The sequence below is a fragment of the Argopecten irradians genome, chromosome 12 (assembly GCF_041381155.1).
Source record: "Argopecten irradians isolate NY chromosome 12, Ai_NY, whole genome shotgun sequence".
Lineage (NCBI taxonomy): Eukaryota > Metazoa > Mollusca > Bivalvia > Pectinida > Pectinidae > Argopecten > Argopecten irradians.
The window spans coordinates 31,913,318-31,936,950 of NC_091145.1; the positions used below are offsets into that span (position 1 = coordinate 31,913,318).

Genomic DNA, 23,633 nt, shown 5'->3' on the forward strand with positions numbered 1-23,633 from the left:
ACTTTTTTCGCAATCAGATTGAATAAATTTTATCGAATAAACTTCTCAATATTGTCATAGTAATGCATCATTATTGTGTTTTTCTCTCACAAAAACAACACATATGAACGACTATAGTTCCGAAACCATATTACTAGAGAGAAAAAAAAGATTTTGCCGGAACTGAGCATAAAATGTTATATCAAGAAGATAAGTGTTTGAGCTTTGACTAATCGTATTTCATGTAGATTCTGAGATTAAAGATGATGCTGTATTTGTTTACACTATACCAGATCTTATCAACCAGGCAAAATATTAAAGTTTCGTAAAGGTGGACGTGTAAGGAATAATTCCGTAGCGGAATGTAGAGTCGTAAAATTTGTTCACACGATATGTACTTATTTAAATCACAAAAGGAACAGCATTATCTCTTACATAACCATTGGGATTCCACGAAAATTAGTATTTCGGGAATATTCTTTGTGATATGAAAAATGTATTAGTAAAATATAACTAGTGTTTTACTTGTACGTAATGAACTAAAATCATCTTAAAAGTCTAAATTGTGAAGACGTTTAATAGAACCTTTTTAAAACTAAAGCTGACAAATGTAAAATATTTCGTGTTCAGATAAATAAGTCTTAAACTTACCTAAATGGTGACCGCTTGTAATACACACAATCAGCATTCCACAAAATAACGTCTCCCTTGGCATGATCGATGTCAAAAAAGATGTATGAAACACTGATTGAATATTATATCAATTGTTCATTTATAAACTCATGGCATACAGTTTTGATGTTGTATTAAACTATAGATTGCCTTTGCGCCAATTACGCTAGGTCAAGCAATTTAAATAATCAATGTATAAACATCATCGGATTATTTCTAGTTTTCTAGTTTGAGTGAAAGCTCTAAGTGATTTTCCTATAAATGGTGTCATGAGGTAAACGAAAACCTCTCTCAATTAGGCAACTTTTCGTACAATCTGCCATTTTTATATGAATTGCACATGATGCCCGACTTCAATATCTTAATGAGGTTACCAGGTATGAAGTAGCATTTCAATAATTAGTGACCGCTTATGAATTATAACTTTTCTTGCCCTGCTTTCATGTATTCTTTAAATGACAATCGTATACATTTTGTACATGTGTATGTGTTTCCTTTTTGGATTGCAAGTATATTCCGCCGGTCTATAATGTTACGAATATTTGAATGCACATTTTTGAAATTTCTTTTTGTTCTTTTATCAAATTAACAATATGATACACAATTTGGTGGACTTAGGAGAATTTGAACTAAATATGGATGACACAGATAGTGCCAACAACAGGAACTCAGCCTAATGGTTAACAGTGGATTGTTATAATATTGAACAACTCCACGTCCCCATTTTATCACTTCTTTGTTCATTACGTTTAGCTAATATCTATTAACGGAGACCACTCCAGATTTACATTAATGTATTCCATATGGAGTATTTACCATGTGCCGTAACGTATTGAAATTTAAGCTAATAATAAAACAACCATGGTGTCTCTGTATCCGTTAAACTTTTGATGGATCTCCCGTACTTGAATGTTGCTCAAGGCCGATGGTGGTAATTGAAATCTGGTCCTATTGTGTATACATCCCGCGTTCGAACTGAACTTTGTTGTCGTATGTTTACTTAATAAAGTAGAAAAGTACTACACCTGAAGAGCACGATTTACGCATGGTTTTATAACTTCTCAGTTTCTGTTGATGATGAAGTGTGATCATGTCGTGGAGTCTTCTAATAGGTTTGGTATTGCTAGCAAATTACCAAGGTAAGATTTAAAAAAAAATGCGACAGTTACTTTTCTTTTCCTACAATTATTTATTTTCGTCGATGATTAAAATGAAACTTATTTAGAATATATAATTTTATATGCATCTAAACCAATGATTACCTTTTCATATCGACTTACATAAATTTATCTCCTAGTATTTGATAAACACTAAAATTTTACTGATTTATCTACATAACTTTATGTTCATTTCTGTCCTTGAAATAGCAATGCTTTCTATTTAATCATTTGAATTTTACAAATTTAGTATTTTTATGTATGATTTTTTATACATACACGTATTTTTATGCGTTGTAGGTATACTTCATTAATGAATGAATTTTGTTGAATATGCGCTATACTAATATAAGGAGGCAATTAGATTCAAATCATAATCTGAACTCTAGTCTGAAACGATAACACAGGATTTTCAATCGAGTAATGATATTAGTTTCTAACAGACGATCACTTTTATATGTTTTTTATTTGCTTATATTCGAATGAAAGAAGGAACGATCGTGCGGACGAACATTCGATGGAAGGGTCACCACGCCGGTCTGTAAAATACTCTCTGTGACGTTATAAAGAGTAATTAACGTAGCGTTGTGAAGATTAAGATATAATTTTGATTAGATTGACTAAGGAGGGACAATACGATTTAGATATATTCATGCAGATATTTTTACTTTTAATAAGAATCTTATCTTCTCTTTAGGCGGACGTTCGCAGTGTCAAACCGGCGCATTACTGTACTATCTTTATCCAAACGGGGACATTTGTTATTGGATATTGAGTCTGCACAACCCTAAAAATGGAGGAGATAGTAGCACTGCGTGTAAGGCCGAGGGTGGAGATTTAGCGTACATCCCAAATATTTTTGCTCTCTCCACTGTAATGAATTTATTGGTAAACAATAATGCAAATGTGAGGTTAGTAGCTTTCTCTGTTAGAAGGGTTTGCGCATAATTAATTACTATATTAATTTAAAGAAGAAGAATAGTAAAATCAATCATTGTTAACAAAAACATCAAAACTTGAATGACAATGGTAAGTGATTTTGAACAAATTTGATTGTGAAAAGTTAATGATTATTAACAATCATACTCATTGTTGATAAATTATCATCTAGACATTGATATCATCGTGAGGGTGGAGTGGGAAGAACACTATACGTTTTTTATCCAAAGGTTTTATTTCATAAACATTTTTGAAACTAAAAAGTCGACGACAAAGTCAGTTTTAAATTCGTAATATTGAAGCCAACAAAGTAATTTTGGAGTGATTATTTGGTTTTATACGTTCGTAGTTTTAAGCAAGTGATATTGTCATCGAACATAAAAAGGTCCATAACGATATTAGTTTTATATCTGAACAAAGTTTATTTCTGGAAAACTATATTGTAGATAAAATTATAAAATCTCTAACTAAGAGAATGCCGTAAACCTCTTCTGACATTATTATTTGGTTTTCAGAGTTTGATAGTTTTAAGTAAGGGACCTGTTTTACAAGCATGTAAACTGGTCGATTTTTTTATTATATTTTTTCTATATCGTATACTTATTGCTTTCATTTTACTTGGAATGACATCATTTGAATAAGACTAGATATGTTGTTTGAATGTTTATAACATTTACAGGTATCACGTTATTTTTTCATATATTTTTTTTCAATTTAAGTGGTTTTTATGCGTATCTGGGATACAGTCGTGTTGACTCTTCCTCATCACTACTTGAAATACAAGGGAGTCGATACGTACAGGACTGGATACCCTGGGATACGAAAATGGACCAACCATTAGATACTGACTTAGGATGCATAGCACTCCATGGCATTAACGGATTTTGGCACGACATGCATTGTGCCAATAACATCAAGGCTCTATGTTCAACGCCGTATTATCTCATAGGTAACACAAAACACTGTTAAATCAATAATATTATTTTTAATTTTGATTCATTAAAATGTATCTTTTCTTGTTTGTCGAGAGAATATTGACCCGTCAAAGTAACATATACTGGGACCCTACCAAAAGTCGTGAAGAAACAGTAGTTGATTTACTAGAAATATAATTGTATGCATCACACGAAACACGCTATTTCCACGTCAAATCAACACCATCATGAAGTATTCGTCAACAGCTCCAGACATTCAGAAATCTGGATGCACAGTAGAATATGCATACAATCACGACTACTGGTTGAGTCCGGTATGCTATTTAAATTCATAATACTGACGTTTTAATTAGAAAGCTTCTGATTGAATGTTCTGGTAGTAAATTACATAGACATCTGAAAAATTATCATTCATTTTTTATGTGTTATATAAGTATTGAAAACTGTTATTGTTATCATAGGTAGCCAATCTACAGTTTCTTCTGCAACGACTCAGAAACCGCCATCATCCATCACAACCACCCAGGAATCAATAACAACACCCATCATAACAACCCAGAACCCTACAACCACTACTTCAACAACCCGGGACCTGACAACAACAACTACATCAACCCAGGAACCGACAACAACCACTAGAACAACCCAGAACCCAAGAACCACCACTACAACAACCATTGGCCCGACAACAACCACAAGAACAACCCAGAGCCCAACAACAACTGCAACTACCCGAGAACTGACAACAACAACTACAACAACCCAGGAACTGACAACAACCATTACAACAACCCGGGGCCACTCAACAACCCATGGCCCGTCAACAACCAATGGCCCGACAACAACGATTAAAACAACTCAAGACCAAACAACATCAGCTTTAACTCAGGTCTCAACAACAACAAAATCAGCAACCACATTTCAGAATCCGACAAGTAATAATGTTATATCTACAACTTTAACAACGCATGACCCAACTACAGCATCGACGTCCGCACAGTTGACAAGTACATCCATGGAAGACATCTCCCCACCAAACACTACAGAATGCACGTGTTATTGTGATCAAATTCAGTTTTTCGCTGCGGTCAATATGACTGAAGAGCTGCAGGCGAAACTTGAAAATTTGAAGGAGGAGACAAGGGTAGACGAGGAGTCTTTATCGTCCAGTGTTAGGAAGCGGACCAGTGCCCACGATCCCCGTCCTTCCGCAGCCTATGTCGGATACCTCGGGATAGCACTCCTATCCCTTGTGTTTGGTGGAATTTTCCTCGTAGATTGCCTTAGGGTGATACTATCGGTCTCATAAACATTAGCATTTTGGACGTCAGACGCAATTATTGGTATCAATTTTTAGTAAGAAATCAACAAGTATGGCTTTAAATGAATTGAGCACAATAGGATTCAAAGCATCATGGCAAAGGACATTGAGGTGAATTGACAATAACCTCAGATTTTTTTTTCATTTGACGCGTAATTACGTTAAGTTTATGTTTTATTAAACATAAAATAGTCTAAAAAAATCACTTTACAATTTTGTACATGACCGGTTATATGGTAATCTAATTATAATTACAAAATAATGCTGCAACAATGCACCATAAAACATATCAAAGATATTTTCAATGGAAGATAACACAAGAATATCGAGCAGAAACCAAGTACCGTAACTCTTGCAAATATTGACGGATTTTGACCATCATCGAAATCCTCTAAGATCTCATTGATATAAAGCAATATATCAAATTTTGGTTATCGAACGGAAACAATGAATAGATTTATCTGTTTTGACGATTTTAAAGTCATGTAACTCTTGTAAATATTGACTGATTTTGACAATGATCGACATCTTCTAAGATGTCATTAATATAAAGCAATATACCACATTTAATTGAAATCGGTCGATAAATAATAAAGTTATCGAACAGAAACCAAAGATTTATCTGTTTTGACGATTTTAAACTCTTGCAAATATTGACGGATTTTGACCATTATTGAACTCATCCGAAATCTATTAGATATATAACAATATGTAAAATTTGGTTGAAATCGGAAAATAAATATTTAATTTATCGAGCCGAAACCATGAATTGATTTGTTTTGGCAATTTTAAAATCCCGTAACTCTTGCAAATATCGACGGATTTAGACCATTATCGCACTTATTTGAGATCAGATTAATATAGAGCAATATACCTAATTTGTTTGAAATCGGACAATATTTACTTAAGTTATCGCATGGAAACCATTTCCAGGACGCCGACGCCGACAAAGTGATACCTAAGTGTTGCCCTTTCGTTGCAGGCGACGCAAAAACATTGTATTGCAATAGTAGTATCATTTTGTTATTTTGAATTATTGATAAGTGTGTGTCTTACCATACACAATAATGATTTTCAACTTGTAATGAAAAGAGTTGAACGTGACATTAACTCAATATACATGCTGTCGTTTGTTGCGGATGAAAATGCACGTTAAAGCATGCAATTTCTTTACAATAATATGATGAAGTATAATTTTTCAAATGGAATCCTTTTTATGACAGTGCCGTATTCCAGAATGGTTACAACTGCCTCGATGACATATAAGCAAACTGAAAATGAACTTAAAAAGCCTTACCTGACAGTCCTTCATTGAAATGAACTCTGCCATTTAGATCCTAAAGTATGTCAAGTTAGATATAATAAACAGGAATACATCGCTTCAATATGAACTAGGTACACATACTATACATAATTCAATAGAGTACATATATTTTCACGTGCCCATGTTGGCTAGATCGAGATGTTTCGAATGGTTAATTCATGGAACATAATTAAGTACAGTATTGTACAAGGAGAGATAACTCGTATAAGCTTTTTTCGAGTGTGTTTGATGTTACACTTGGAGTAATGGATGGATTATAAGTGTAAATGCTACGTTATATTAATTTGTGTTCATCTTGAAAAACCTTAGAAAAACAACTTAGCGTGAGTCACTTGTGTATTTATGTGTATGAAAGTGTATTTGTGTCGTTTTGCTAAACAAAAATATTAAATAAAAATGATATTATATCAAAGGAGTATCTATTCTGTATTTTTTTATAGATCGATGATGGAAGTTTGATTCCTATTTATGATTTCTCGTGCTTAATGTGAATTGTTATGTATTTGACCGGCGGAAATAGACATCCATACGATATGTATCTGATGTGTCTATTTCACTACCAGCGATATAGCCACAGGACGCAAACAACAATAGGAAACTTATTGATCGTGGTAAGTGCGCTTGATTGCTCTGTTGAAAGATAAAACAATTCCTTGTCATAATTTGCACCATTATTTTGCTTATTCTCCATCTATCACACTGCCGACACTGCTCGTTTACACAGAAATTATCAAAAGTAAAATCATCCTCCATCATTTACCAAAATGCATCTGGTTTTTATATTCAATACATTGATGGATAATGGAGTCTCCATCTCACTTTATCCTTTTGCTTGTACCGTCATATATATCCTAATGGTGCCCTTGCCTTCTTATGCTATTGGAAGTATGAACATGACATCCGTACATCCCTTGCAACCTAACAAGGCTTTATTACACTTTGTTTGTTTAGTAGAGTAGGTCGTCACATACAAAATTTAACACTGCGATCACAACCTGCATCCATATTAAGTTTCTCAGAGTACAGTGGTGTAAATTACCCTCTATCCTGATTTACATTTCCTTACTTTTATATTGTATTATCTAAATAAATTATATATGATCTCAAAAGATTTATATTTCATGTATATATGTGTAAAAAAGTACATATTTACTTACTTGTTATATTACGGCATAATGAGTGTTCATAACAAACAGATTGTATTATGATGTGTCATCCGACCTTTGAAAAACAGATTAGACATATATATACATGAATAAACATCAACCATTGTGAAAATGATGAGTATCGTTTATGCTATGTCGGCGGTGGAGCATCTTTAATGGTTGCTTTTGATGTATAAGTGATTTCTTTAAACTGTAAAGAAAATAAAATTATGTAATTAATAAAAGGACATATGATTTAACAGAAATGTTTTATTGCTTGTACTTTAAACGAATCTTATACATGTACATATTCTTGTTCAGATACAATATGTATTTACTATTTAGTTAAGGATTATGTTCTTAAGCCAATATATAGGTGTTGGTCGTTTACGCCGCAGTGAATCCCATGTTGGACAGTTGCCAGGTGCACTGGCCGCTGGTCAGTGGTTTTTCTCCGAGTATTCCGGTTTTCATCCACCATCAAACCTTGTAGGTCCTTATATGACCCTGGCTGTTAATCGAACGTAAAACTAAAAACAAACCAAACAAACATTTTGGACATAACTGCTATAGAAGGTGCGATAAGGTTATTTTAGGGAGTCTTTTTGAAAAGCCATATGGAAGCTGGATGATGTGGTTTTGTGTGACCGATTACTTTTTTTCCTTAAAGAATTCATATACATGTTTGTTTGTTTAATTATTTCAACGTCCTATTAACGGCCAGGGTCAATTCATATACAAAACTCTGAAGAGCGGCTAATTAAAATATCATTGAATATTTGAAGACAGAGATTCATATATACAAAACTCTGTCTTCAAACATTCAACGATATTTTAGTTAGCCGATCTTGGAAGTCTTACGAATTTCATAATAAAGGGTGTATATTACAGGTAAGATTAAAGAAAATGAAAAATGTACTAATTATGTTCTCTATCCTATTTTAGGAGGATATTCGCAGTGTTTGCGTCGACCGGTGCTGTTTTGTACTCTTCACCTAACGGAGATATCTACTATTGGATATTGAGTCTGTATACACCCAGAAATGCGGATGACAGTAGGACAGCTTGTAGAAATGAGCAGGGAGATTTAGCCTACATCCCAGACGTATTCGCTCTAATTGATGTTTATACATTATTAATTAATAATAATGTAAATGCAAGGTTAGATGGGTTTTAAAAAAAAAAAAATTTAATCTTTGTTATTTTTCATTTATTTTCTCTTTATTGTTGTTTTTCTACATGCAGTTTTTTTCAATGACATAGTTATAAAATGGATTTTTTCAATGCAAAACAAACGTAAATTGAGTTACATACTACATTACGTATAAAATTAATGTAGTATGTAACTTAATTACGTATAAAACTGTGGTCGCGGTGGCCGAGTGGTTAAGATGTATAGACATATTACCACATGCCCTCCACCTCTGGGTCGCGAGTTCGAATCCCATTCAGTTAGATTTTCATAGTAAAAAGTAAAATTATCAGATCAAATAAAAACACAAAAACTACAAACTCATTGAAACACCAAACACACCTTTTCAAATCAAGCATAAATAATGATAAATACCACCACGAAAATAGAATGAAAAGTGCAGAACACCAATAAAAGATATGTTTCTATACCAATGATCTATACCAATTTCATATAAAGACAAACATGTTCCTTCAGTAGCATCATGCATGTAGTTAACATACTTGTGTCTCGTCCTATCTCCTTACATGACCATAGCTGTTAATAGGACGTTAATAAATCAAACAAACAAAAATATCTCGGCTAGCTGGACTTCCGTTTTGTATTCCAGTGGTTAGTATGCATACTTGGGATATAATCGGGTTAGCGCAGATCCAACAGTGCTAGAGATATAGCAGAGTGGATTCCGCCAGATTTGGACAGCCTGGGACACGTTGATGGGACAACCTGGAGACAGCGATCTGGGGTGTATAGCACTACACGGCAAAAGCTCGCTCAGGCATAACATGCATTGTGGGGATAATATAAAAGCTATATGTTCGACGCCTTATTATCTCATAGGTACTAATATACTACAATGTATTTACCATAAAATTCTATCCTGTATTTATAAACTACAGAGCTATCTGATCTTACGGGTAGGTATTGATGTTTACGTCATACTTTTCAGAGATTTCCGAGAAACCGACTTGAAGAAACTATTTAACTTCAATCTAAATGTGAAAATACATTCTTATAATATTTAGAGAACGGAAGTTGTAGAATGATATAGTGTCATCATTTCGAATGTATATTGTTACTGCTCTTTTACTTTATCATTATTGGAAATCATTTTTGTTGCATGGTACCACACAGGCGCAAACAACATTACCTGACATAGCACAAGCTTCATCAACCGTTACAACAACTCATGGCCCGACAAGTACCATTATAACAACCACCATAACAACACAGGACCCGACACCAACCACCACAACAACACAGGACCCGACAACAACCACCACAACAACACAGAACCCGACAACAACCACCACAACAACACAGAACCCGACAACAACCACCACAACAACACAGGACCCGACAACAACAACTACAACAACACAGGACCCGACAACAACCACCCACAACAACACAGGACCCGACAACAACAACTACAACAACACAGAACCCGACAACAACCACTACAACTACACAGGACCCGACAACAACCACTACAACAACACAGGACCCGACAACAACACCACAACAACACAGGACCCGACAACAACACACAACAACACAGACCCGACAACACCACTACAACAACACAGGACCCGACAACAACCACCACAACACAGGACCCGACAACAACCACCACAACAACACAGGACCCGACAACAACCACCACAACAACACAGGACCCGACAACAACCAACCACACAACAACACAGGACCCGACAACAACAACAACAACACAGACCCGACAACAACACACAAAACACAGGACCCGACAACAACACACAAAACACAGGACCCGACAACAACCACCACAACAACACAGGACCCGAAACAACCACAACAACACAGGACCGACACAAAACACAACACAGACCCGCACAACAACACAACACAGGACCCGACAACAACCACAACAACACAGGACCCGACAACAACACCACACAACAACACAGGACCCGACAAACACACAACATCACACAACAACACAGGACCCGCAACAACACCACAACAACACAGGACCCGACAACAACAATCAACAACACAGAACCCGACAACAAACAGACCACACAACACAACACACAGACCCGACAACAACCACCACAACACAACACAGGACCCGACAACAACAACTACAACAACACAGCCGACAACAACCACACAACAACACAGGACACAGCCAACAACACAACACACAGGACCGACAACAACACACAACAACACAGACCCGACAACAAACCAACAACACACCCACAACACAACAAACACACAACACACAGGACCCACAACAACACACAACAACACAGGACCCGACAACAACCACACAACAACACAGGACCGACACCAACAACAACACACACAACAACAACACCAACCACACAACAACAACACGGACCGACAAACGGAAAAACCACTACACAACAAACAGGACCCGACAACAACCACCACAACAACACAGGACCCGACAACAACAAACACAACACAACACACACGAAACACACAACCCGACACACGAACAACACACACAACAACACAGGACCGAACACACAAAAGACCGACAACAACACAACACACAACAACAAACACAGGACCCGACAACAACACACCACAACAACACAGGACCCGAACAACAACACACACAACAACACAGGACCCGACAACAACCACCACAACAACACAGGACCCACAACAACACACAAAACACAGGACACGACCCGACAAACAACCACAACAACACAGGACCCGACAACAACACAACACACAACCACGGACCCGACAACAACCCAAACACACAGGACCCAAACACACACAACAACACAGGACCCGACAACAACAACAACACAGGACCCGACAACACACAACAACACAGGACCCGACAACAACACTACAACAACACAGGACCCGACAACAATCACCACAACAACACAGGACCCGACAACAACCACCACAACAACAAAGGACCCGACAACAACAACACAACACAACTACAACAACAACACAGGACCCGAACCACAACAAACAACCACAACAACAACACAGGACCCGACAACAACACACCACAACAACACAGGACCAGACGACAACAACACACAACAACACAGGACCCCACACAACAACACAGGACCCGACACAACAACACAACAACAACAAACAAACACCAACACACACGCCGACAAACAACACAACAACACAGGACCGACAACAACCACACAACAACACAGGACCCGACAACAAACTACAACAACACACAACAACCACACAACAACACAGGACCCGACCACAACAACCACCACAACAACACAGGACCCGACAACAACAACTACAACAACACAGGACCCGACAACAACCACCACAACAACACAGGACCCGACAACAACCACCACAACAACACAGGACCCGACAACAACCACCACAACAACACAGGACCCGACAACAACCACCACAACAACACAGGACCCGACAACAACAACTACAACAACACAGGACCCGACAACAACAACCACAACAACACAGGACCCGACAACAACCACCACAACAACACAGGACCCGACAACAACCACCACAACAACACAGGACCCGACAACAACCACCACAACAACACAGGACCCGACAACAACCACCACAACAACACAGGACCCGACAACAACCACCACAACAACACAGGACCCGACAACAACAACCACAACAACACAGGACCCGCCAACAATCACCCACAACAACACAGGACCCGACAACAACTACAACAACACAGAACCACACAACACACAACAACACAGGACCCGACAACAACACTACAACAACACAGGACCCGAAACACACAAACAACACAGAACCGACAACAATCACCACAACAACACGGACCCCAACACACCAACAACACAGGACCCGACAACAACAACAACACAACCGAACAACAACAACAACACAGGACCCGACAACAACACACAACAACAGACCCGACAACAACCACACAACAACAAAGGACCCGACAACAACAACTACAACAACACAGGAACCTACGACAACTACTACAACAACTCAGGAACCTACGACAACCATCACAACAATCCGTTATCCGACAACAACCCAGAAACCCACACCGACAACTGCAACAACCAAGGAACGCACAACGACAACTAAAACAACCCAGGACACCACAATGACAACTACAACAATCCAGGAGCCAACAACAATCACCGCAACAACCCAAGGCACGGCAACGGCCACTGCAACCCAACAACCGAAAACGGCAACTACGACAAAATTAACCCAAGACCCAGCCACGTCTACGGCGAATATAGAGGTGACCATAACAACCTTTGAAAACTGCACGTGCTCTTGTGATGAAATTATCTTTTTCTCTGCTGTCAACATGACGGAAGAGCTACAGACGGAGCTGGACAACTTGAAAAAGGAAACATCAGTAGATGAGGAATCTTTATCGTCCACTATTAGGAAGCGGACCAGTGCCCATGATCCCCGTCCTTCTTCAGCCTATGTCGGATACCTCGGGATAGCACTCCAATCCATTACTTTTGGTGGAGTTATCCTCGCTGATCTGCCGAGGGTCATCGTAATGCTGAAATGAGCGCCTTGAAATAGTTATTGGTCTTGTGATATGGAGATAGCTAAGATACAAATATATTGTTTCTTATATAACATCAGGAAATTTGACAGCAAACTAGTTTGCTACAAATCGTGTAGCTCTGAACGAGGGACATTTGATTTATGACTGATGACTAATAAGAGCTACGGAATCTGTCAATAAACGCTTTATATTAAGAAAAACTAAATATACTATAGTCTTTAGCTGCGAAATAGCAATAGACGACTTAAAGCATTTCAGAACATCTTTTGATATTATCTGCGTAGCTTACTGTAAACCACCTTATTTTCGTGTGTTTAAATTTCCCGTATCTCTCATGAAATACGCGAAATCTAAACGCACAGTTTGACACCCGTAATAGTGATTTTTCAAAGATATATCGCGCAAAAATGTTTCAAATACAGGTTAGGTAAAAACATAAAGGAAGCTGCGATCGCGAAATTAAATCGTAGCAAAAATGTTTTATCATGAAAACCTCGTATATCTACTTTTTATATGTACGTGGAATATCATTCAACATCCACGTATTATTAGTAAGGTATTCGAGATGATAGGTTTAACAACTTATACTTAAGTTTCTTGTAGTAAGGTGCTCAAAAGTGCCGTAAAGTGTTAATTGCATTTGAGGGTCAAACTCGCAAATTTTAAATCTTATGTTTGTTTCAGCAATGATCATATTATCTCTAATTAAGTAAGGTTATTTTAGGTTAGTGTTATTTCGGACTGAATAAGGCCCTATAGTTGCTGAATATATATTCCATAGAAATGATTTTGATTTTACTTTGAAATTATTTTGGCCTTTTATTTCGGATTATTAATATACTAGCTTTATACCGTTTTTACCTCATTATATTTACATAATGAAATGGATTATATAAATAGACTTGTCTATTTCTGCATTTGTCAATGATTCCATGTAATGCTCTATTTCTTAGATCTCAATGTTTAAACAGCATATCACTTGTTATGTATATAATATACCGTAAACTAACTTTGAATTTAATATATACCAATCAATCGTTGTCCGTTATTTATGCTAATATGATGTTGTCTGGCTCTGGTAGAATTACACAATAGCAAAGGGCGTAGCCAAATATCATTCTTTTAGATTTAACCGAAGCGATATATTATCATATTAATCGATTCAAAGTTTCTTCATTTTTATGTAATATAATACCGTACAATACAATACAATATTTTATTGATTAGTGCCACACATTTTTACAGCAGGGTAAAAATAGCCATGATAATTGAATTATCAATTAAAGTAAAAATGTCCAGCCACATCTGACTTACGAGACACTTAAATATCATATATATTTCACAAAGTATCAAATTATCGAGTTAAAAAAATAATTTAAGAACAATGGCCTAAGGACATCATCCGAAAGAACTCCTGTTTGTTAACCAAGCGGTGACGTCACAACAGTAATATTGACTTGGTGATTCATACCGAGTTGATATGTTGAAGATATATCTCCACGTGACCAGACCATTTAGTACCCAATACGAATTAATGGAAATTATATGTCTATGAAATATATAGATTTTATAATCAACTTGCATGGTGTATATTTAATCTCTCTTGGAAGAAGTTGAAATATACACAGTGGAGACGAGTTTTGTTAAATTATGATAAAAAAAGAAATGATAAATGCTCAGACAAATACAATCAATTATTTAAGTACTATACCATGAGTGATATCACTTTGCAGGCGATAAGAGCTGTATTCAATAATTTTTTCTTGCCTTACAGTTATCTGCTGATTTAATTTTTTTTAACTTTTTTTCGATACTTTTCATGACTTACATATGGATGAATTCATGCATTCTTAATCAAACTTACAAAATGTACGTATATTGAATATTTTCGACCTTTTATGACATTATAAAAACCGAACTATTGTCCAGTTTTGTTGTTTTCCTTGGATCAAACTTGGACGTGAATTAATCAAACTAACAAACCATTAAACCATATGCTCAATACTTCAATATTTATATCAGATGCAAACCAGACAGACCAGCGGGCAACGTGATAAGGAGACTAAACCGATGACAACAACAATGAATGATCCTGAATAATATTACCTTCATTTTCTTTATAGTGGAAGATAAAAAAGATTATTTTAAATAGGCGCTCAGGTTATTAGCACAATGGAATATCATAAAAATTGACTGAGATATAATGCATTTACACCTTCATTCAAACAAAAGTAAATAAAGAAAGAAAGATATTGACAATAGAACACTTTAAATATTTACGATGTTCAAAGTCAGGCAAACATTAGAGATTGATGTCTATCTGTATTGTTCTCATCAATTCGTGATAGACTCGGCATATATGTACATGAATTAACAGACACAACAGAGGTTTTTAATCAATGTCAAACCACTCTCTGAACTTCCGTAGAAGATACCCGTATACAATGGTGTCCATTTTATATAGTTATCGTTCGATATTAGGCTATTATGGTATAAGCGGCGCTAATTTATCATAATGATGAACATTATCATTGAAAAATTGCGATGGACCTTCGAATTCACAGCGCATCCGTCCATGCTGAATAGAAATCCACAAGGACAAACAGTATTCATGAGCTCTGTTATATAATTTATTGGTCTGTTTTTCTACGTTCATGCATAATTCCTGCTTAGTTTTACATTAACGCTGAATCAAATGAATTTTGAAGAAAGCGCATTTCTGCTGTCTAAAAAACAAACTCAGCAGACGTACTAGGTAATGAAAATCAAAATTTCTAACAGCTTCTAACCCGCTACCTTTCCGAAACAAACATCACAAAAAACATAGCTTAAAACAAACTATACGATGGCCTAAGAGATAACACAACAGCACTAAACAATTCCCTATGTTAACAATGAAGATTCATTTCGCTGTTTTGATGTCTTATAATTGCCTAACACGGAACTTAGGACGACGAACAATTCATTTTAGTCAAAATGTTCAGAAGGTAATGATAGATGTATTTTTAACAGTAATCTAATAACGTTTACAACTCTAAAAAAGTATTAATATCGTTTTACATTCCTATTCTGAAAAAAAATAAAAGTCGTTTCGGAAAGGTAGTGGGCCATTAATTTGTTTGAACAAAAAATAAAAAAAATAGACTTTGGTGTGTCTCGGCCAGGGGACAGACGCCATAGTCTTCCTCACAGGGGCGAGCGCTTAACAGAGGCGGTGGCAAGGGAGACGCTAGTAGGAAGAATAAAGTCAATTAAGAAGAATAAAAAAGACAAGATCCTAAATTTAGTCGCCTTTACGATTATGTCATAGGGGCAGCAGGTACAATTCTAACGGCCGACCTACAGGGCCTATAACACAAACGAGATTCGATGGTGCGTGCTGACGGCAATACTTGTACCAATATTCGATATATACAATGGAATAATGTTTTGTTTTTTATCAAGTCTTGCTATTTTTCCACCTGTACCTATTTTATTGCCTACTTATACTCAAATGATGACAAAATATGGAATGAAAACAATGGGATGTAGGATACTATAATCGTACCTATTTCAGCGGTAGTTTTATTTTAGCGCTTTTCGCTCTATCTTTGCAGCGATAATTCATGTACAGCGCTAACATAAATAATAGAATATTTTCGGTATTGATAACTGAATTGCGTTAATTTATATTCATGCCAATAACTAATAATTCACATTTTTTGCATTTGCGCTAAAATTTGATTGCACTAAAATAAGTACATTTACAGTAACTACACGGGGTAATTGTTGCTTTGAATGAACTATTACTTACAGGTAATAACTTTCTTTAGTGACGAACGTTTTAAGCGCAGCGTATCACTCCAATAGCTCGATATTGATTAAATTTGAGCGTTTCGCGTATCAATACAAAAAGGTTAAATTTGAGCGTTTCGCGTATCAATACAAAAAGGTTAACGTTCTGATGTAGGCATCTACAGAGCTTACAGCCTTTTTCCAGTTAGCTGTTTATAAGTTTAAAAAGATGGACAAAATTCTGTTTGTGTTTATCGTAACCATTGCTGTAGATCATCATGATGTCACCGCTTGGAGTCACATAGGTAATTGTATTTTTTCAGAGAAAAAAAAGATAAGCGCTTTTGAAAATGTTTTGTTTAATCAACATAGATGTACAAAACGCGAAAATATCAACACAACCAATAGCCTTTTTTACAGTTAGCTGTTTAGCAGTTTAAAGATATGGACAACATTTTATTTGTGTATATCGTAATCATTGCATTTGATCAGCATGACGTCACCGCTGGAAGTAAAACACAAAGACTAGCTCTCTTGCAAATGACTTATTTAATCAACATTTATTTATAAAACTTACGTCATCAATATTGCGTTAACTGCTAGCTGTAAATTCATTGTTTTTACCATGTCATTTCTTTCAAATCGTAGGACAAGAATTTTGCACATTCTCATTATTTTTAATACCCTATTCCTTTTGATAAATAGTGTTAGATTTCCTCTATTATCATCCATTCTACTATTAACATTATTTTTAATAGCAGCAAAAAATGATACAAAAGGTCAATATGATTACCATTAACGTGGTTACATGCTTCTTAATTTCACAATATACCATCCAACCTGTGGCAACATAGTCCATACATTCTGTACACAAAATATTACGCCCGAGGTAAGTGTTCAGCGGTAAAAAGGTCTCCGCATCTCTTGTGAAACTCTAAAAATTCGTAGCGGTAGCGTAGAGATTTTAGACATCATATGACAAAATGGTGCTTTTTGGTATAACTGATAAAAATGCCATTGTCTGAGGTGTATACAGTGTAGGAAGCTTTCGTCATCCATTTCCCGATTATATATACTAATTATGACATTGGTATCCCGTAGGGAATATATCTTGATTAAAAACATAATATTAATAAGACTACACTACAAAATATTCTATACATTTTACATTTTGTTTCTTCTTCTTAGAGTTGTTAGAGATGTGAAAGATAGAATGAATCTATCAGGATCGCCGACTTAATCAAATCAAGAAATACATAAAACCAAATGTACAAAAATTATAAATGATAATTTAAAAAAAAACCAAGAAGGTTGAGATGAACTAAACATAACACCACTAGTGTTTACCATTGTAACTTAAAACTTAAAAATACAGCAAAGAACACTACACTATCACTACACAGGCATAATGTCTTCAGGTGAATTCAGTTGAATTCAAGTCAATTTCAGGAGAAAAGAGCAAAAAGGCATTTCAGGTCAAAATCTTCGCCTGAATTTCACATGAAGATGTTAACTTGAATTCACATGGGTTTTTTTAGGTTAAATTAAATTTTCTTCATGTGAAATTGACCTCACTTTCAGATGAATTTCAGGTCAAGATAAATTGACCTGAAAATATATTGCCTGTTTAACACTAAAATATATATAAACCTTAACGTCGCCATGCCACCGTTGGCTGCTTCCTTTCTGTGACACATGTGCTGTACATATTTTCAATTAAACCAAATGGTTGTTTATTTTTACTTTAATGTTATTATTTATGCAAATCATTACAAAGTTAAAAAAAAAAAAAAAAAAAAAAACATGTTCGAAATTGGAACTCAAATTATTCCGTAAAGCCGGGTTTTTTGGGGGTTTTATTTTTTGTTTTTGTTTTTTGTTCAATGTTGTTTTTTTTTATTATTTATTCTTTTTATTTTGACAAATTTCCCGAAGCATACACTAAAACAATAGAAATCTAGAACAAAAAATACATGATGCATCTCGTTTGATATTATATTTAATATGGCTTTATACACTGAATAAAGTTCGTTTTATGAATATCCCATCAAAAACGATATTTTACGTTTCTTCTTTTTCTCCTCCAGAATGTCCGTCACCTGGGATAGAATTTACAGTAAACTCCATCGAAACGTGTTACTGGATTGTGCAGACGACACAAGATATCATCGCGAGTGAGGAGCTGTGTCTTAAGGAAGGAGGCAACTTGGGAATTCTAGTCAACGAATCCATAGCAGATAGGATTTACACCTTTATGTCATACACAGGAGTTTGGTAAGGACCACAACCTTTGACTGCTTTCATGCATTATTTTTAGTTTTAGAATAGTAATCGTTCTCTCATAGTATGATGTATTAAAACATGTTTATAACGAATTTATGTCTAAACTATAGTAATTTTCAATTCCTGTCATTTTTATTAGCTCAACATATGACAAATAGATGCCTGGTATAGGCCTACCATCAGGCATCCACCTGTCATATTATCCAAGTCTGGTGTCAAGGCCAGAGTATCTTGGGCTAGATTTTCATAAAATGTCTGCAATATGATTATAACGAAGTACATTTGTTGATCCCCAGAGATCGTTATAATCTATTTTACTGTTTGTTTGTTTGATTATTTTAATGTCCTATTAACAGTCAGGGTCATGTAGGGACAGCCTCCCGTGTAAACAGTGTATAGAGTGCGAGGTGTCTTTTGGAAGACTGCGGTATGTTCGTGTTATGTCTTCTTGTAAAATGGAACTGTCGCCCTTTTTATAGTGCTATATCACTGAAGCATGCCGCTGAAGACACCAAGCAACACCGGTCACATTATACAGACAAAGGGCGAACCAGTCGTCCCACTTCATGTTTGCTGAGCTCTAAGTAGGAGCAGAAACCACTGTTATAGACTTTGGTGTGTCTCGACCATGGGACAGAACCAAGAGTCTTCCTCACAGGGGCGACCGCTCAACTCAAGGCCAAAAGTGAGGCGGTGCCAAGGGAGGCATTAGGAAACATTAAGTCAGTTAAGAAGAAAAGAAAAGATAAGATCCTTAATTAAGTCGCCTTTTATGATCATGCAATAGGGGCAGCAGGTACAATTCTAACGCCCTACCTGTAGGGCCACTATTTTACTATATACTATATCTGATTACAGTAGTAATACGTTTAATATCATGTCGTTATTGTGGAATCACTAACGAACATTTGTTCCGTTTATTTGTTTATATTTTCGATACATTTGTAGAATTATATACATGTAGTTGATTTATCATAATATGTTGTGGAGAAGGCTTGACTAAGTTGTCCTTTAACCCACATATATGACAATGTAATATGTTTGAATCGAATATATAGTATAACCTATCCACTACGAAAGGAAAGCTAAAAGTGGTCTTTTCAAATTGTGTTGAATTGGGCCGTTTGAGCCCGAAAACAGTCATCTAAAGTCATCTTAATGAAAAGATGACTTTATGTACCTTTATTTATTATAAAGATAGAAATATTAACACCCAAGTTGTTTCTATCCCATCAGGTCAAACTGGGTGTACCTGGGATATGAGGAATACGATGAAATCGTTACAGTCAGAAACACAGGCAATCAACAAATGTGGATAAACTGGGACAATAACGAACCTAACGAAAAGTACCCTCCCGAAAATTGTGTAGCGATGAAGGTGGCGAATGGAAGATGGCATGATGTTCCATGTACCTTTTCCGCATGTGCTTTATGCTCAAAGTCAACTCCCACAGGTTGGTCAACAAATAAAGTTAAATATAAGTAATAATACATTTAATTATCCGCTGTGATGGAGTATGTTTTTACTGTGGAATTTTGGAAGCATTCAAGTCGTAATCGCAATTTAAACTTTATCTCCCCAGATATGCCGAACCCTACAACTTCTACCATAGCACAGTTTGAATCAGTTACCAATGACAACGCTACTCAGAAATCCGAAATAACAGAGGAAACAACAGCTACAGTAACCCAAGAGCCGACAACAACTTTTACAACAACCCAGGAGCAGACAACTAATACAACAATCCAGGAACCAACAACTGTTACAACAACCCATGGATCGACATTTAATACAACAACACAGGACCTGACAAATGATACAACACAGGAACCGACAACTAATACAACAACCAAGGAACAGACAACTAATACAACAACCCAGGAACCAACAACTAATACAACAACCCAGGATCAGACAACTTATACAACAACCAAGGTACCAACAACTGTTACAACAATCCATGGACCGACATTAAATACAACACTACAGGACCTGACAACTAATACAACACAAAACCCGACAACTAATACAACAACCCAGGAACAGACAACTCATGAACCAACAAATAATACAACAACCCAGGAACCAACAACAATTGCAACAACCCAGGAACCAACAACAATTGCAACAACCCAGGAACCGACAACTATTACAACAACTAAGCAAACGACATCTACGACAACAACCCAGCAGACCACTTCAACAGCTACACCATTCCTGGCACTCATATCATCAACTTTGATTACGCAAGAGCCAACAAGCGCTCTATATGCAAGTGTAAACGTTACGTCACTTTTCTACGTACATTGTGTCTGTCACTGTGTAGAAAGCAATTACACTATCGGAGAACTTGAAGATAAACTTGAAAATTTGAAAGAGCAAACGAAAGTCGATACAGAAACATTATCATCTACTATCCGAACAAAGACATGTGCTGACGATCCAAGGCCGTCTGCAGCTCATGTTGGGTATTTAGGATTGGGAATTCTAATTTTAATATCAATAGCGATCCTTCTACCTGATATATTAAATATCGTCATTACACTTTTAAGGCTTTCTCTTCAAGATAGAAACTGCAGCTAAAAGCATTTTTCTAAATAAACAGATAATCGTATATTCATATTTCTACCACAATAGCGGGTGTTACTCAACTCTCAGGACATTGAATAAACACTGCGGCTGTTGATTAACAATTTGTTTATACCACACGTGGTATAAACTCTGTACGCATTCTAATTGGCTGACACGGTGAACTTTGACCGAACTACTTCTTTCCCAGCGTCACGTCATCATTGTCAACGTCATCAATAATCAAATGACGTCATTCTATGTTGTGATGGCCGCTTGACGTCCAAACAAACTGCTGTTGGAAAGCGTATGCGCCGTGGTCATTGTGTCAAAATACGTGACGTTTTCATACATGTTAAATTGACCTTTAGTACTAATTATACATCTTGCCGGACAAGAATTTTACTGATGAGTTTCGTAGTTTTAACGTGTATGAAACAAACTTGATCTTGACGGTAATGGCTTGATGATTATCTGGCGGGAAATAAACGATGCCGTGTCGTGCGAATGCTTTTACATGTATATATGTAGTCCGACATTGAGTTTATTGAGCTAAAGCTCGTGTCTTTTGTAACTTTTAAAAAATAACTCACTCGTGTGGAATTAATTCAATATTCAACAACCACTCATTGTGTAACCTCTATATACTATATTAGGCTTTCGATAGAAGTTTTAGTCTTCATCTTAAGTATTAATGAGCTGAATACATTACTTCATAACTAAGACGTATGGCGACAGACTACTTTTTATGTCATTGAGCGTAAAAACAACCCATAATAAGTTGAAAACGATATGCGCCTCTATTGGCATGTACCTTACGATTTTATAGATATAACATTTCACTTTATGTTTTGATTCATATAGAGTAGGTCCGTGTATATCCGTACACCTTTGGATGTCAACCCATCATTCCTTTCTATCACAGCTACCATACATGGTGTCTGTATATTATCAAACGGAGAGACTATTCGGAAGCATGATTAAGCTATGATTTTACGGGAAACATAACCGTTTATAAGGATACAGCCCGACAAGTTACGAATATTGAAGACGGCTAAATCCGTACAGTAAGATTGTAAGTCCGTACACCTATTCCTGTAAATCCGTACACATGCTTTATGTATTTAGCAAACGGACTTGGTATGGGAATCTGAACGCACAGGGACCTGGCACGATTTTTTAAAACAAAAAGTATACATATATATTTTCGTGCCAGGTCCCTGTGTCTGAACGTACAATGCAATAGAAACATTTCCAAACGTGATAATCATGATAATTTGAACTAATTTATGATTCGATTGATCGACATCAGTTAGCGCATATACAAACGGCGATTGTACGAAGCTTTTTTTATAAGCTGATATTTTTGATGGATGTAGGGGCGTTGCCAGGGTTAAAACAATGTGGATGCAGTGACATAGATTTTTCTCTGCCTTATACGGACACCCCCTCTCAAAGGTACCCACAATGATACCATTACCAAAAGCACCTTCCAAAACAAGTGATGAATCCTCTCTGTAGAGGTTCCCTTGTATGCTTAAATTGAAATTACTTCCTTTTGGTTTGATAATATATTTAAATTAATAAAATGAGATCATTCCAAATGAAGACACCAACATTTTTTGAAAAATTCAATTGAACTCTGGATATCTATTATACGTACCATGGTTAGCACACATTTTTGTAGCAATGAGAAAATAAACATTTTCGTAATCCTTAAAATGTTTTTTCCAATGTGAGCCTAATACGCTTCCGTAAATA

The 23,633-nt window shown here is 36.1% G+C and overlaps 2 protein-coding genes and 1 pseudogene across 2 annotated transcripts; all 3 read left to right on the top strand.

Annotated features, from left to right (window-relative positions):
• The first annotated feature begins 1,614 nt into the window (after positions 1-1,614).
• Positions 1,615-6,686, top strand: LOC138336601 (uncharacterized). Its single transcript, XM_069286122.1, has 4 exons — positions 1,615-1,790; positions 2,506-2,719; positions 3,467-3,711; positions 4,117-6,686. The coding sequence occupies exons 1-4, from the start codon at positions 1,742-1,744 to the stop codon at positions 4,989-4,991; spliced, it is 1,383 nt and encodes a 460-aa protein (XP_069142223.1). The 5' UTR covers positions 1,615-1,741; the 3' UTR covers positions 4,992-6,686.
• Positions 6,687-7,826: 1,140 nt separating this feature from the next.
• Positions 7,827-13,246, top strand: LOC138336486 (uncharacterized; annotated as a pseudogene).
• A 7,642-nt stretch (positions 13,247-20,888) lies between these two features.
• LOC138336487 (salivary glue protein Sgs-3-like) lies at positions 20,889-22,063 on the top strand. The gene has a single exon (XM_069285985.1). It carries the CDS (start codon positions 20,889-20,891, stop codon positions 21,885-21,887), a length of 999 nt encoding a protein of 332 aa, XP_069142086.1. The 3' UTR covers positions 21,888-22,063.
• The last annotated feature ends 1,570 nt before the right edge of the window (positions 22,064-23,633 follow it).